We start from the raw sequence: 16,119 nt of genomic DNA on the forward strand, positions 1-16,119 counted from the left end.
AAGACATGTATAATCCTTCAAAGTGCATTAATATTAGATTTTGTGTGTGCATATATATGGTGGAAATATGTTTATTTAATTTATTATAAATTGGTTTATGGTTATAGCATTTTTAAGTTCTCCCTTTTAATTTCATCACACTGACCAAGGTTTTTCAGTCAACAAAGACCAACAATAAAAGCATGTACAAAATGTGAATAGGAGTTGGAATCTTGAGCTTAGTCATAGTCAATGGGTTAAAATTAGTGGTGGTTGGTCTAGACATCTTGAAACAAAAAAAGCTTGTTTTAATTGGCTTCTTTTATTGAGGAGGTTGGCTTAGGTATGAACTTATTTTAAGTTTGGCCCTATTAAGAGGAATTGAAGTGTTTTGTAATGTCCCTGAATTTGGTGACCATATCTTTTTTGATTGTGACTGGGCAAATTTTTTTGGGTATGTTGAAGCGGTTAATGCAATTCCTTTTGGCTTTCTTTAACCACTAAGGTTCTTTTGTTCTTGTGGAAATTGAGAAATAGGGATGTATTTCAAGGCAAGAGGAGACACCTTATGGAGTTTTCTAGAAGACTTGTGCCTTATCATGTTGTGATGTAGGTTACTATGATTATTGAGATATGTAAAGACAAGTTCATGGCGCTCATGGATAAAAGGAAAAGCTTGTATTAAGAGATTAGAAATAAAATTTACTATGTTTTGGCCTTGTGATGCCAAACAACCTGAGGACAAGTTCTTCAAACAATATGCGTAGTTTAAGTAGAAGTGTAACAAAAACTATAAGTTTGAGAATCTCATAGAAGATATGGGTCTCAAAAAGAATGATACTCTTTGATGGTGCCGACTTGGAGATGGTTAGGAAGAATGACAATAATTCTATTGTCTCATCACTCTTGGTGGCCTTTCAAATTGGTAGCTATGGTGAAAGCTATCACAATAACAACTGAATGTTGTTGCCCAAACTCAAGATGAGGCCTTTTTTGATCAATTACAGACACATGATGTGTTTGATGTTGACTCTTCCTTTGGTTTTGTATGTTGGGATATAACTTTTTAATCTTCTTTAGTTGATTGGATGATCTTGTCTTTTTGTTTTGTTTCCCATAGTTGGGCCTTGTGAAATCATATTGTAACTTACTCTTTCTTTAGTTATAAATTGAAAGAAAAAAAACTTTTATATTATTTCTATTAAAATTTGAGTTAATTTGTTAAATATGTAACATGAAATGAAGTTGAGGATGAACACCATTTTATTTTAATTTGTCCTTACCTTAATAATGTGAGCAATCTCTTCATTGAACTATGTAATTGAATTCTTTCAATGAGCTATTAGCTACCAAGAACCAGAATGCTTGGGATGCCTTTATTTTTACCATGTCCAAATATAGAAGCAAAATTATAAAGGATAATTAATGATTGTATAGGGTTGCATGAATAAGGTAACAATATTGAGCATACGAAAGAAGATTGGCAGTACATTGCAAAACAATGTAAAGTAGAAGTGTTTGTTGTGATCAACATGCTCGTTTTCCTAAAATTGGTGCCTTGATTAATTTTGCACCTTTTGTGGCCTAAGTTTCGTTTTTCTATCTCTAGGCTTATAGTCATCTCTAGTGTTGGTGGTCCTCCACATGCAAGGGTTTTATTCTGTTTTCATTCAAAAAGGGCTTTTTGGTGTTGGATGATAAGCATAAGGCGTCGAGGCTATTGTAGAGCCTTTTGCCCCTCTTTTAAGTCATCCATATATTTGTCCTTTCCTTATCCACTTTATTATATATTGTTAGTTTGTGAGATGATACTATGTGGTGCAATCTGGTTGCTTTTTGTTCCATAGTATGTGATTGTGACACTTGTCACATTGCCTCGCTATTCTCTTAGAGCTTTTTGCTTTGACTTTGTGGTCTTTTCAAGTGAGTGAGAGTGTGAGGCTTGTCAAAATTCCACTTTCCTCACTCTCTTTTTGTTGTCCTTGAAATTAGGAGGTAGAAATACTGAGAAAATGATGGGAAGTTGACACTTTTTCCACATCTTGTGTCCACATTTTGTTTCCCTGTGTCGTGGGGTTTTGGGCTTCTTTTTTCTATAGACTTGCAAGGTCTCAAATTTTCCCAATAATTTAGCCACTTTTGTGCCCTATGTTAGACATTGTTATAGTGGTCTGTGTGGTGCATTCACCCCTTTTCTAGGGCCCGAGATCTTAACATAGCAAGATCTTGCCTCTCCACAATGTTTTGTGGAAGGCTAATCTCTTAACCTTGATTGTAGATAACAAATAAGTAGTTGATGATATTTGTTGACATTCTAATCTAACTTGAATATTATGTGACATTTTGCTTCTTTTAGGTGCTTTTGCTACGAGTTTTGTTTGTTGTTGATTTTAGTGATGTGGATTGGGGGTATCCTTTGTAATTGTAATCATAGTTCTAAAGGTTGGTGTGTACTTGCAAAAGATTGCAAGGTGTGAGTAATTGTGGGTAAAACTCATGATTCTTTTTTTTTAAATGTTTTTTTTTTCTAATAAAAGAAACAATAAATTGTGTAAACCTTACAAAAGTCATGCCTGTGATAAAAAATGATGAAAGGGTAGAAGATGCAAGTTACTCACCTAGGATCTTAATTATTGAGCTAGTTCTCTTGCCCTTTGATCTTGCCAAGTGGTTACGAACACGATCCTCTCTCACAATCTGTTAGTATGTGCTGTGATGGAGTTATATGGCGATCTAGATTCAAGATTTATACATGATTCTCATCTCAGATCTGCATTTACCCTTTTTGCATTCTAGAGAACTTTGTATTTTATTTTGTTCATAATTAGGCAACTTTGTGATTAGATATTTCTGAATCTGCCCACCAATTGCATAAAGAAATCATACCAAAGCCTAGAAAGAATTTTCTTTGGATTTTACAATATACATCTCGAACAAAGAGCTGCCCTAGATAAATATAGTGGCCCAAATTCTTCTTCAAAAATAGGGGTACTTGTCAATAAACGCGTTAGGGTATGGACCCCTTGGAATGCGGAGAGTGCACAATTTTGAAATTTATTGAGGGTAGCAGTCTGCTACGCCCCCCCTAAGAGGCTTCTCTTAATAAAGAGGGTTTCAATTTTTTATTTTTACTTATTATTTTTAGTCGTGATTGTGCAGAAGTGAAGTGTGACTGCAAACTAGGTTTCCTACATTGTTTTACTAATATCTACATTTTTTGGTTATGTGGATAGTTCATGATTTTTGGTCTATGAAGTGGATTGAACTTTAATTTCATCTATATGTAAAGAAATTAGTAATATGGTTCTTAAGTTCAATAATATACATGTATTTAAAGCTTTTTTGTTTTGTTTTGAAAATCAATGTATTTTGCTATGTTAAATAACTGACTTGTGTCCCCTCATTTTAAATACATTAGACGGGGCCCACAGGTAGTCCTTTTACAATAAAGCATTTCAGTTTTTAAACTGATTTTCTGGAATTAATTCCAGCTGTGTATTTTTGAATATGCATATTTTGTAGCCCTCTGTGTGATCCTTTGTCTTTAGTTTTCTGCAACATGCTCTTTATGACAACGCTCTAGGATTGTCGTTTCGATACCGCACGCTGCATTTTGTTTCCCAGCCTCAATCGCGATCATGTCCCCAATTTGTGTTTCAGGTTGCCACCTTAGCTTTTTCAGCGACATCGATCTGCAAACAACCAATTTCAACCTGAATCAGTCACCTTGGAAAATTAAAGTAATTTTAACAAATATTAAATGTCGTCAAGGCAACGTTGGGCTCCGTTTTGGCGAATAAGAGGGGAAAATGAAAGATATTTACTTTTTAAAACAATTTGAATCCCCTTTACTTCATTTCACTTTTTGATTTAAAATTGTGCCACTTAAAGGGAAAAGTTAGGCTTTGAGAGCAAAAAATGCAAGAAAGTCCCCTTTTCACTTTTTCGGGCTTTTTCACGAAAATGTGCAATTTTGGATTTGACACTTTAAAATGCCTCTTAAGATGAAATTTTGCCCATTTTACATCTTTTGGGAGATTTTGACAAACTTCGCCCATTTTGGCATTTTTGCGAGATTTTGCCAAACTTCTCCCATTTTGGCATTTTTGCGAGATTTTGACAAACTTCACTTATTTTGGCATTTTTGCGAGATTTTGACAAACTTCACCCATTTTGGCATTTTTGCGAGATTTTGACAGAGTTCGCCCATTTTGGCATTTTTGTGAGATTTTGACAAACTTTGCCCATTTTGGCATTTTTGCGAGATTTTGACAAACTTAGTCCATTTTGGCATTTTTGCGAGATTTTGACAAACTTCGCTCATTTTGGCATTTTTGCGAGATTTTGACTTGTTTTCTTTTTGTGTCAACATTTGCTTTTTTGCCCTTAGGTTCTTCTTTGTTCAATTTTCCTTCCAAAAGGAATTGCAGCCAACATTTCAATGCATCCAGGCTGCTCGTCAAATCCCTATTTTCGAGGTGCGAAATCTTTAGGACTTAGGACTCAGACTAGGTCTATTTTCAGGTCAAATGATCTTTTCTAGCTCAAATTCCTCGCTGTTGCAACTCATCTCTACAAACTCACAAAACTCATACTCAAGACCTCGACGAGGCAAAACAACGAAAGAGGGGGGACCCTGTCGACGATGGCGAGTGTGTGTAAGGCACAACAGGGCCCATGACTATCGGTCCCTCAACTGCATAAAGTACATCATGCCTTTCGTGAACTTAAAAATCCTCACAATTTGTACACGGAAAAAGAGATCCCTATGTTGGCTGATAAAACTCCCCAAGTTGCCTAATTATTTACTCTCTAAGCCTTCATAGTAAAGTTGAAGTTCTTGAGCAGAGGCAGTATTCATCTTAGCAGCAGCAGGGTCGAAGATGCCTGCAATAGTGCCAATCGAGGGATGAACCTCCATCTCTTCGATCTCTTCCAAAATGGTCCTTAGCATTGTGTCCGACAGAATATTGGCCCATAATCAGCACGATGTTGGAAAAGAAGAGCTCACACACTCCTATCTACACCTACACCTCAACACTAACAATCTTCACTAGTGCCTTGAGGGTGGTGCCTAAATTAAACTTGAAAAGATGCCTCATATGAGCCTCCCTCAATTTGTTTTCGCAAGCGTAAGTAACCTAAAGATTTTAGTATCTATCATGTTTGCCCAATGGAAAAGACCCCGGAGGATGATTTATACAATCTTCCTTTGAGAAGAAATCCACTAGTCCCTGAGAAATCCAAGTCCATCAGCTATGTAGGATCCCCAATCTCTCATTGAAAATGGCAAGCGGAGATTCCAACACACACATATATTGTAACTTTTTTGTATTGGAATATCAGAAGCAAGTTGAATCTTTGTGCTTATGCTAACTTGTGGAAAAGTATAAGAAGAACAAGGTACAAAAATTGAGTGTACATATTATTAATAGTAAATGTGATTATCTAATTCTTATGTATTCTTCTTTTTTTTGATCGGTGACTGCTTTTGACTGGAGCTTGAACTTGTGGGGCCACAGAGGGGGACCCCGTCCACGAGTACATTATGATGAGGTATTAACACCTCCTAACTGAATATCACAATCGTCTCTCCTTATCACTTCGTTCTCCTTATAGCTTCATTCTCACCTTATTTCTCCATTCTTCACTCCTTATCACTCCATTCTAACATTTTCTCTCCATGCTTCTTATGTCTCCATACTCCTGCCTCCTGTCATTCGCATGACCTGGCTACCATCCTCCATCTGCCGCCACAGTGGTGAGGGCATTAAAACCCCCCTTAGGTCTCTAATGGCATGCTCACCTTCCTAGGCAATTGGTCAGCAACTTCACGAGCCTCCATCCTTTGCACCAACTGGTCCGAAGATTCGAACCATAGATTTCTGTTCAAACACGGAGTTGCAACAACCGTTGCATTGCGGGGTGAACCCCATGTATTCTTCTTGAACAAGTAGAGAAATTGTATTATGTAATACCTTTATAAGAGAGATTCGAAAATTGTCTTGATGCAAGGCTCTAAAATTCTTACATATAGACATTACAATATTTTTAATTTTAACAATGAAAATAGCTATCCTCAACGATCAATATTGTTATTTAAGTTTTTTATTTTTCAATGGGATTGACCTTTACTTTTTTTGGTCATCTCAAGATGACCTCCATGATTAGTGCGTCCCCCTATGTTTTTAGGCCAAGTCATTGTATCAGGGATGTTCCACAAATGGGTAATGCCTTGGGGACATTTCCTAGGTGTCCCCAAAATGTATGTTTTCTTCGGGGACGTTCCCGATTGAAGGAAATGCTTGTGAGATGCTCAGGGGATGGTCGACCGTCCCCTAATTTCCAGATCACTTTTGCAATTAAAAAACAGACCAAAATTTTTATTTTTTACTTTTTTTTTTGCTTTCAAAGCCATGTGAGCTCATTTTTACATTCCAAAAAAAATTGCATTAAAGAGGAAAGTGAGGAAATAAAGAAGAGGGTTTGAAGTTGCTGCTGGAGAACAAAAAGCAGCATTCGAATTAGAAGTGAAAGAGGTAAGTGATTCTTCCATTTTTCTTTCATTTCTTCCAATTTTTAAAAAGTGATTTAATGTGTTTTTTTTTTCAGTTTCAAAATCCAAAACAAAACAAAAATGAAAAGCAATAGTTGAAGTAGTGAGCACGTCGGGAGGGAAGAACAAAGTGAAAGCCAATCAATAAAATAAATAATTTGCCAAAGTGAAAGCCTCAAAAAAATAAATTTGAATTTCCTTCCAAAACTTAAAAATAATATGCAAAAGGCCCCTTCAATTTTAGAAAGCCTCTTACACAATTGGCAACATGGCTAGACAAAGACAAAGGAGAAACATAGGGGGTGGTAGATTGTGGTTATGTCACATTTGCAATGAAATATTTAATGCGAGCTGCACAAGAGCCATGGGGTCAAGGTTTGTAGAGAAATAAAAGACAATGAGAGGTTAGAATGTTATAGATTGCACATGGAGGCAGAGGGACAATCTACAAGGTAGACAATGCAATTGCAAACATAATCCGCACATTCATCTATGCATATATGACCTCTATGTATGGTAGTCCTAGCGCTGGTACTAGTAGTGATATTCTATCTCCACAAGAGGGAGGAGGAAGATTGCTAGTACTTCTGGTGAGAAACCAAATACAACTGCTAGTTTATTCAATGTGCAAGCACGAGATGTTTGCTCTACACTCCTGGACAAAGAATATTCCAAGGTGAGTTGGTGATGGAGGATATGAGAACTTGTTGAATTAGGATAGGTTGCTCTATTATCATGGATGGGTTGACCGACATTAGACATCAACCACTTATCAATATCATTGTCACATGTTCAATAGACTAATATTTCCTTAAAGCCATTGATTTTGGGAAGTGCAAGGATGCAAAATTCCAGTTTCATATTTTGAGAGATGCCATAGAGGAGTTTGGGGTAGCCAATGTTGTGTAGGGGGTCATTTATTCAGCGCATGTGTGCAAATTTGCTGGCTTGATGGTTGAGAGTGCTTACAAGCACATCTTTTGGACCACTTCTGTTCATGTGTCAAACAACGCATTGAAAGACATAGGGAAAACATATTGGGTGTAGCAAGTGGTTGTAGAGGCTAGAAATGTTCAAATGTTTATTTGCAACCATCACACCTCATTTGCTTTCTTCATGACATTTTTTCGGGGAAGGAATTCCGCAAACCTGCAGAGACAAGGTATGCCAGCTATTTTATTTTGTTAGAGACGATGCTTGAGGTGCAGGAAGCTCTACAGTTGATGATGGTTAATTCAAAGTGGAATTGATGGTCTATGGCAAGCATTGCAGAAGGGAGAAGCATCAAACAAAAAAATCTTGATGATAATTGGTGGTCCAATGTGATGTAAAGAAACTGTTTTTAATATTTTTTAATAACCTGCTGATTGCTTATTTTATTAAATTTTTTTTCTGATTTTAACTAAGTTCTATCTTGTCTTTTTTCAAATTTTTGTTTGCAGATATACTTGCTCTTTTATTTCACTAGTTGTGGACGTCATTAGATATGCTGATATAGACTCCAAGTCTTGGAGAGGTTTATGAGACATTTGATAACATGCTTGGAAAAATGAAGCAAACAATTTCTGATAGGGACCCTAATTTGAGGATATACGAGCAAGAAATTAAGCCCATTGTCATATGGCGGTGGAACACTACGAACACCCCGCTTCATACGGCAGCCTTTGTTCTCAATCCCAAATGGTATGCACCAAGATCTGGAAGGATACCTCGTTGTGATGACAAAGAGCTGAGACAAGGGTTTATGAAGGCCCTTGCAAAAATGTATTTAGTTGAGGAGACGAGCATACTTTGTACACAATGGACTGACTTTTATAATATTCACGGTCCATCATTCAGCAAACCAGAGGCTAGGGTTGATAGAGCTACACTAGCTCAAAAGGATCCTATTGGATAGTGGACATGACATGGGAATTATGCATCGGAGTTGACGAAGCTTGCTATTTGCCTCCTATCGCAGGTTATGCATTAACATAATTTATAAATTTGACTAGTTTTGAACTTATAAGTGATCTGATAATTATAAAATTTTATTAAATTGAATGTCTTGATTACTAATTTATTTATTTTCCTCTTTTCACAGGTTGCTAGTTCCTGTTCTGTAGAGAGTAATTGGTCTACATACAACTTAGTTTACTCTGTCAAGACATATAGGCTGACCGCTAGATGTGCATAGAAATTATTGGCCGTGTATAGTACTTTGTAAGTCTAGGATCACCAGACTTTGGGGTATCGACAGACCCCAGCTTTACAGTGGGATGTTGATCCAGAGGACACCGCCCAGATTGATGAGGAGGAGACACAGGAGGGATTGGTTGAAGTTCCATTAGATGAGTCAGACTCTCCTATTCCTAATGGCAGTGGCTTGGACTCTGATTTTGATGCCATGTTGGCAGATGCTGATTAGAGGCTACCATCATACTTTCTATTACTATTTTTTGGACATTTGTGACTGTCATTTTGACATTTATAGTGCAAACTTGTAGGCTTTGGGCATTTCGGTATATGCAGTATTTTTTTTAATTCTATCATATGCACATTAACTGTTTGACATAAATTATGGAAGCAATTAAGTAGTACTATTAATTTGTTTTACTCTCATCAGTCATGTGAAACTTATTTGTTGTTTTTTACTAGGTACTTTTGAATCTTTGAGGCTATAATGTATATGTCAATATCATTACATTTCAACTTTATCAACGTTATCATATGAATATCTGAAATGTCCCTATATATATACACATACATCTATATATACATGTATGTACTCCCCCCCCCACCACACACACACACACATAGCTGTTTCCTTTGCCGTCCCCAAAAATGGCCTTAAAAATCCTGCCCTTGAAATGCATCGTGCCGTAGCCCCGTCCCAGAAATTCGCCAAAACATATATACAGGGTTGCTTTTATGCATCTCTGATTACCAGAAGCAAGTTGAATCTTCGCACTTATTCTAACTTGTAGGACAAATATAAGAAGAACAAGGTACAGAAAGTAAGTGTACTGATTTTTAATAGTAAATGTGATTTTGTAATCCTTATGTATTTTTCTTGAAAAAGTAGAAAAATTATATTTTCTATTCATTCTAAACATAGCTTTACAAGAGAGATATTTGAAAATTTTCTTGATGTAAGGCTCTAAAATGCTTACATATAGACATGACAATATTTTAACAATGAAAATAGCTAGCCTCAACTGACAATACAGTTATTTAATTTGTTTTATTTTTTAATGGGATTTGACCTGTACTTTTTTTGATCATCTCAAGATGGCTTCCATGATTAATCATACAACGATGACATTTTTCCTTTTTTTTTAATACATATTATGGTTTTTGAGAGCTGTTGTTGTTTTATGAACCTTTTTCATCATATTGTAAAACAGTATTTAGATTTTAGACCTCACCATGAGTTTGTATTTTAATTTTTAGATTGTCGCACCTGTTGAACATGTTATGATTCAAACCTATTTATTTATCTGCAGTGTCTGTATGAAGTGGGGAAGTATGCCAAAATTTGCCTCATGGACATATTTTCCGAGGCACTATATTCACCGCCTTCATCATTTTCACCTAAAACAGGCAAAGAGGAGGATGGAAAAGATTCTAGTACTTGTAGATACAGCAATGCTGATATTCCCAATAGCAAGTATTCAGATATGACAAAGGGAAAGTTCATTGGTCTTGTGATCAGAAAGCTAAGGCAGGTTTTTTGGTTGATGTATAAAAACCAGTCATTTTGATTTGATTTGAACTTGAAGATTTATCTTGTTTGCTTAACAAATGTGATCTCAAGAGATGATTTGTAGAGATGAAACAAGATGATTCATCATTTATATATCTAGGCATAGCATTATGGCCTAAGGTCTTCTCATAAAAATTGATCAGCTTTTTCCTTCGCATAAAAATTGCCTTGGATATACAATTACTGTATAATACAAATGCATGCATTTTGACATTCAATACTTTTGCTTGGCAATGCCTTTAATTATTGTTCTCTTTGCTATGCTTCTTGTTTGTTAAAATGCTATAATATGGAAACTGATGAATTGTGATATGCATACTTGTTAGTTTGCGTCTAAAAGCTCCTCCATAATTATTAATTGTTGCTGTAACTAATGAAATTGATTTATCCTTAATGAGCCAGGGATTTGTCATTGCCATCCTTAGCTAGTGTTCTTCAGGAGTGGGAGAAGCTGACTGAAGGAATGACAGAGGTATGATTATGACTTTGGCATCATCCTTAACCAGAATTGATATAAAACATGATGTGGGTTATGCATTAATGCAATAAACCCGACCAAAAATGATTGGCTATAAATTGTCACATTAAGGGATACCTTCCTAAGTTCCTATCTATAGAATCCTTTCTAACTAATTATATATTCTTTTCGATTCTTATCTCTTGGATATAAGGTTTACTTTTTGTTCAATTTATGAATACTTGTGTATTTCACTATAAATACATATTTTTATATTTAAAGTGAAATCAGGGCCTGGTTCTACAGCCCAAGGCAACATCTAACTAGTGATTATTTTTAGTGGCTTGTTTGTGGCCTATCTTATTGCTGGCTGAGAGGTGTCTATTTGCCAATAATTAATGGCACTAGCTTTGTTTCTTTCTTTAAAGAAGTTTTTAGTTTGCACCCATGTTTTGAAGGAGAGTTGCATGGACACACACGTGCGCATATGCACGCACGTACACACACATTTTAGTGGCTTGTTTGGCTACCTAATAATTAATGGCACTAGCTTTGTTTCTTTCTTTAAAGAAGTTTTTAGTTTGCACTCATGTTTTGAAGGAGAGTTGCACGGACACGAATATGGGTATGGCTGTTTCTCAAGGCCCCACGCACACCCACACACACACACCGCCGCCCCCGCCCCCCACCCAGCCCCAACACACACACATACACACAGAGATATTACAATTTATTGACATATGTAAGTGTCATTATATTACCTAAGTATAAGAATTGCTAAATATATATTAGATATATTTATGAATATAAATTTTTATAATTATTATTTTATTAATAATCCAAATAATAAATTTTGGAAATTTAAATTCTAAACAATATCAAATTTTAATTAAAAGGTATTATAAAATTTGAAGCAAATAATTTTTAAATATTAATTACAAATATAATTAATGTTTATTGTTAAAAAACATGAATTATGTTACAATCCTTTAAATTACATATATAATTTCAAAACGTTAAAGTTATAAAAATAACTATATCAAATTTAAAATATTAATCTAGATTCTAAAAGATCAAGATATTAATACTTGTTGTAAATATAACTTTGAAAATTGAAACAAAAAATTAAATTTAACATCGTTAAAAAAATACTGTTATATTAGATTTTTTCAACATTTAATATTATATTATTCTAACGTTGTAATGCTCAATAACAACTATTATAATTTATAATAATTAAGCATTTTTAAATTATTATTGTTTAAAAAAAATAATCATTAAAAATTTGGAAGGAAATAATAAAATATTTTTATAGCATATTAAAACCTATTTTACAGGACACTTCTCCCCCTCCCAACCTGTGTGCATGATACCCTCGGGTATCCCTGATAGAGTGGGATGGCAGGGGATTTGTCCTGACAATTCTGTATTACTGGGTAAATTGAGGTTTTATCCTTGAGTTGGTGTCCTTGGGATATCCCACATTGGTATTGGGGATGGTTGGATGTGCCTCAGTGGTCTGAATTTCTTTTAACAAAACAAAAATACCATACAAAAAGCAAATGTAGGATTGCATACAATTGTTAAATGTAAGTGGAGAGCTTTGGAATGATTTCATACGGCTATAGAATGGAAGTGTACAACCATAGTTCCAAAAAGTTTCCATGTGTGGGGACGTGGAGACGTGGGCATAGGTTTTGGGGACGGGAAACAAAGGGCCTAAATATGGGGATGGCAAGGGGAGGACAACAAAGCAGCAGAGGGGGGGGTGGGGCTTATATACAAATTGAGGTGAATTAAAATCTTCAAGGCAAAATTTGTAATTTAACATATCTATGAATGCCCCATGAAAGGCAAACAAGTTTTTGCAAAGTTAAAGGTTGCAATAAGTATGTAATGGCATGTGCATAGCAAGTGACCCTATGGAGTTGGTGGAGGTGGTGGTGCTGTGGGGGGGACGTTTCCCCCAAGTCTTAGAAACATCCCCATACAGAGGGTGCAATTTTTTTTTGCGGACGCATCCCAATAAAATGTGTACAACTATACAAATTGAGGTGAATTAAAATCTTCAAGGCAAAATTTGTAATTTAACATATCTATGAATGCCCCATGAAAGGCAAACAGAGTTGGCAGAGGTGGTGGTGCTGTCGGGGGACATTTCCCCCAAGTCTCAGAAACATCCCCATACAGAGGGCACAATTTATTTTTGGGGACACATCCCAATAAAACGTGTACAACTGTTGAATGACTGCATACAACTGTAAAATCAAAGTGTAATGACAACAAATATTCTTGTCTTTTCATCATATACAAATTGAGGTGAATTAAATTCTTCAAGGCAAAATTTGTAATTTAACATCTCTATGAATGCCCCATGAAAGGCAAACAAGTTTTCACAAAGTTAAAGGTTGCAATAAGTATGTGATGGCATGTGCCATATAGCACGCGACCCAACGGAGTTGGTGGAGGTGGTGGTGCCGTGGGGGAACGTTTCCCCCAAGTCTCAGAAACGCCCCCATACAGAGGGCGCAGGTTTTTTTTGGGGACACATCCCAATGGAACAGCATGTAAAACTGTTGAATGACTGCATACGACTGTAAAATCAAAGTGTAATGACAACAAATATTCTTATCTTTTCATCATGGGAAATTGTGCGACTGCATGAAACTATGGATTGGAAATTAAAGTTTTAAATGACTGCATACAACAACTATAGAATGCAATCTTACTCCTGTAGAATGGCAGCGTACTGTTTTTACTGTTTTCATCAAAGGGCAGTTCTATGGCTGCATATAGTTGTAGTTGTAGGAGAGGAGACTGAAAGATTCCCACCCAAATCTGATCCAATTTTTCCTGATTTGTTTTGGTTTGCTGATTGAATTTTTTAAGGTTTGCTTGCAAGGTTTTGGTTTGAGTTTCAATGCCAATGACATTATTGGGTTTTACCATGAAACATATGTAAAAAGATAATACTTTTGAATCCAAATGAAGGAATATGAAGGACTGATATAAAATTTATGAATCTGATTTATTTAGAACAGCAATACATATACTCAACAGTAAAAGATTGAGACACCATAAATGAGGAATAGCATACCTGGAGTCCAGCGGCCAACCAGAAGAGGAATTTTAGTGAAGAATCCAAGAAGATCACAGTATAAATGTGTCCAACTTGCTACAGTGGCACCAACTAGTTTTATTTGCATCAATTATAATTACCGAAAACAAATATTGAAAGTAACAATGGATTTGCTAAGCCCTACGCTTGGCCTGTAGGCAAATTTATTGAATTAAATTGGAAATCGTCAATGTGCCTAAACAAACTGATCCAAGAATACTCCTGATGCCTGAATGATTTCCATATTTGCTGCTGATAATTGCTGATCAAGAAGCCTGCACAAATCCCAACACCCCTCTTGAATGGTACGGCCAGCAAAGAGATGGTACATCTGGCTTGGAAGTGGTACAGCTAGCCTGGGAGAAGTACGACTGGTAAAAAGAGGATCCGAATTCTCCAAATATGCTCACCAATTAACCTTTAAATGCTGCAATCGATTTCCAATGAGTCCCTTGCAGAAATTTTTACCAAACAATGAGCAAATTGGTCTCTTGGAAGCATTTATTGTTAATGAATATGACTGATCTGGATGCACCAAACCCTTGATGCCTTATTGCTGAAAGAAACCTGTAAAAACCTGCCTGAAAGTTCATCCAATGAAGAACAAATGGAAACCTTGTGTAGATTTCCCTCAATGGTGAACTGGGTTTTCGGCCAATTCACGATTCTCCATGTGTTTTCATCCTCTGAAAAATACCTGGAAAAGCTGCTTTGATGAAATTTTCTATTTTTAGAAAAAGTTACTTTATAATAAAATAACATTATTTGCTCATTAAATAAGCATCCAAAAGCCAATCTCTAGCGTTTGAAGTCCTCCCATGCTAGGAATAACATCTCCTACGAAGATGGATGATAGGCAAATCTCAATATTTGAGTGATCGTCTAGGAAAGATGGGACATCACACAGACATATATAAAATGAGATCATACAGGTGTACAATAAGCAGAAGTGTGATGGCCATTGTGCATTCATTTATGATTTTGTATCCTACAAGCCTTTTATCATAATGAAAACATTGCACAATGAAATCAGAAATTTCTATTTTTTATTGATGGTATACCATGCATCATTGATATTGAACTGAATACATTATATGAATATCAAAACTATTAAAATTTGAGTTTCCATATATGAATGTCGTGTATGTTACCAACTTATCAAGGGGCATGCCCAGATCTGGGTACAGTTTGTACTTGGTTTGGAACCGGGTCTGGTATGTGATGAGATTCGGCCAAGGTGTGGTCAGAAGGCTGCAAGTGTGTCCAGTACAAACCCATGGCAAATATGGCAGGACCTTGCAGATTCCTTTTTAGGAAACATTTTTATTGTTTTAAAATCTGTTGCAAGCTGTTATTGATGGCACAGGAAAACTCATGCAAGCTTTGTTGCTGGGAGAGGCAAAAATATGCTATGTGGGGATGTAATAAGCATAAAATATAATGAATATAATCTGACTGTTTTCCTGGAAAAAAATGTCTAGAATGTAATCCTGTAGTATAAAGCATAATTGTCATGGAAGAAATTAATATAAAGATTTAGATCTTGCATAATGTTTGTGAGCAACATGGAAAACTATGATTCATATGTAACACCCTTGATAATATAATCTTGGACACTGTTATGATTTCAGTCACATGGCAGTTTAATCCCACGAGAGTGATATCCTAATACATAATCTTAATTAATTTATAAAATTAGTAATATATTAATATGAACTTTATTTGTATTATTATATTATATGTTAATTTCATTAATATTTTATAAGGTTCAGAAATATTTCTGTACATCAAAAGTGTTTAATAATTTGTATATCATGTCTCATATTTTATTTATGAGGCTGCTGATATGTATATAGCGATGATTTTGTAATATTTATATGTATTTGTTTGGATGAGTCCAACTCCATTTTTTTCTTTTTTAACTTTTTTGACTGTGTGTGTATGTAATGCTAGCCCTTGCCAACCCCAAAGATTGCCCCCTTGGACTGCTGTCCCCGTCCCCAAACTGCTGTGTAGATTAAAATAAATTATAATTATTTAATCTTTTTTAAAGCTAAATGGAGATGTCTTTAGGTTTTCCTTTTTATAAATTTCTGCTGCTTTATTATTTGTGTAATAAATTTATTAAAATCACAATACATCAGAGTATTATTCATTGTCAAGCAATGTAGATTTTTTAATCAAATATAAGTTTGGAAGCAGGTAAGAGGAAAAAGAAGCAGGGGAAAACACCAAGCTTCAGATGCTTCTGAAATCTGCTGCTC

At 35.5% G+C, this 16,119-nt stretch overlaps 1 protein-coding gene across 2 annotated transcripts in view; it reads left to right on the forward strand.

Moving 5' to 3' along the window:
• The window catches only part of LOC131071625 (origin of replication complex subunit 3), a 220,377-nt gene that overhangs the window by 61,632 nt on the left and 142,626 nt on the right, over positions 1 to 16,119 (forward strand). For both annotated transcript variants that reach the window (XM_058007552.2, XM_058007553.2), the window contains exons 10-11: positions 10,021 to 10,238; positions 10,683 to 10,752. In XM_058007552.2, the coding sequence (XP_057863535.1) occupies positions 10,021 to 10,238; positions 10,683 to 10,752 (288 nt within the window). The remainder of the gene's footprint in view (positions 1 to 10,020; positions 10,239 to 10,682; positions 10,753 to 16,119) is intronic.

This window comes from Cryptomeria japonica, chromosome 11 (assembly GCF_030272615.1).
Source record: "Cryptomeria japonica chromosome 11, Sugi_1.0, whole genome shotgun sequence".
NCBI lineage: Eukaryota > Viridiplantae > Streptophyta > Pinopsida > Cupressales > Cupressaceae > Cryptomeria > Cryptomeria japonica.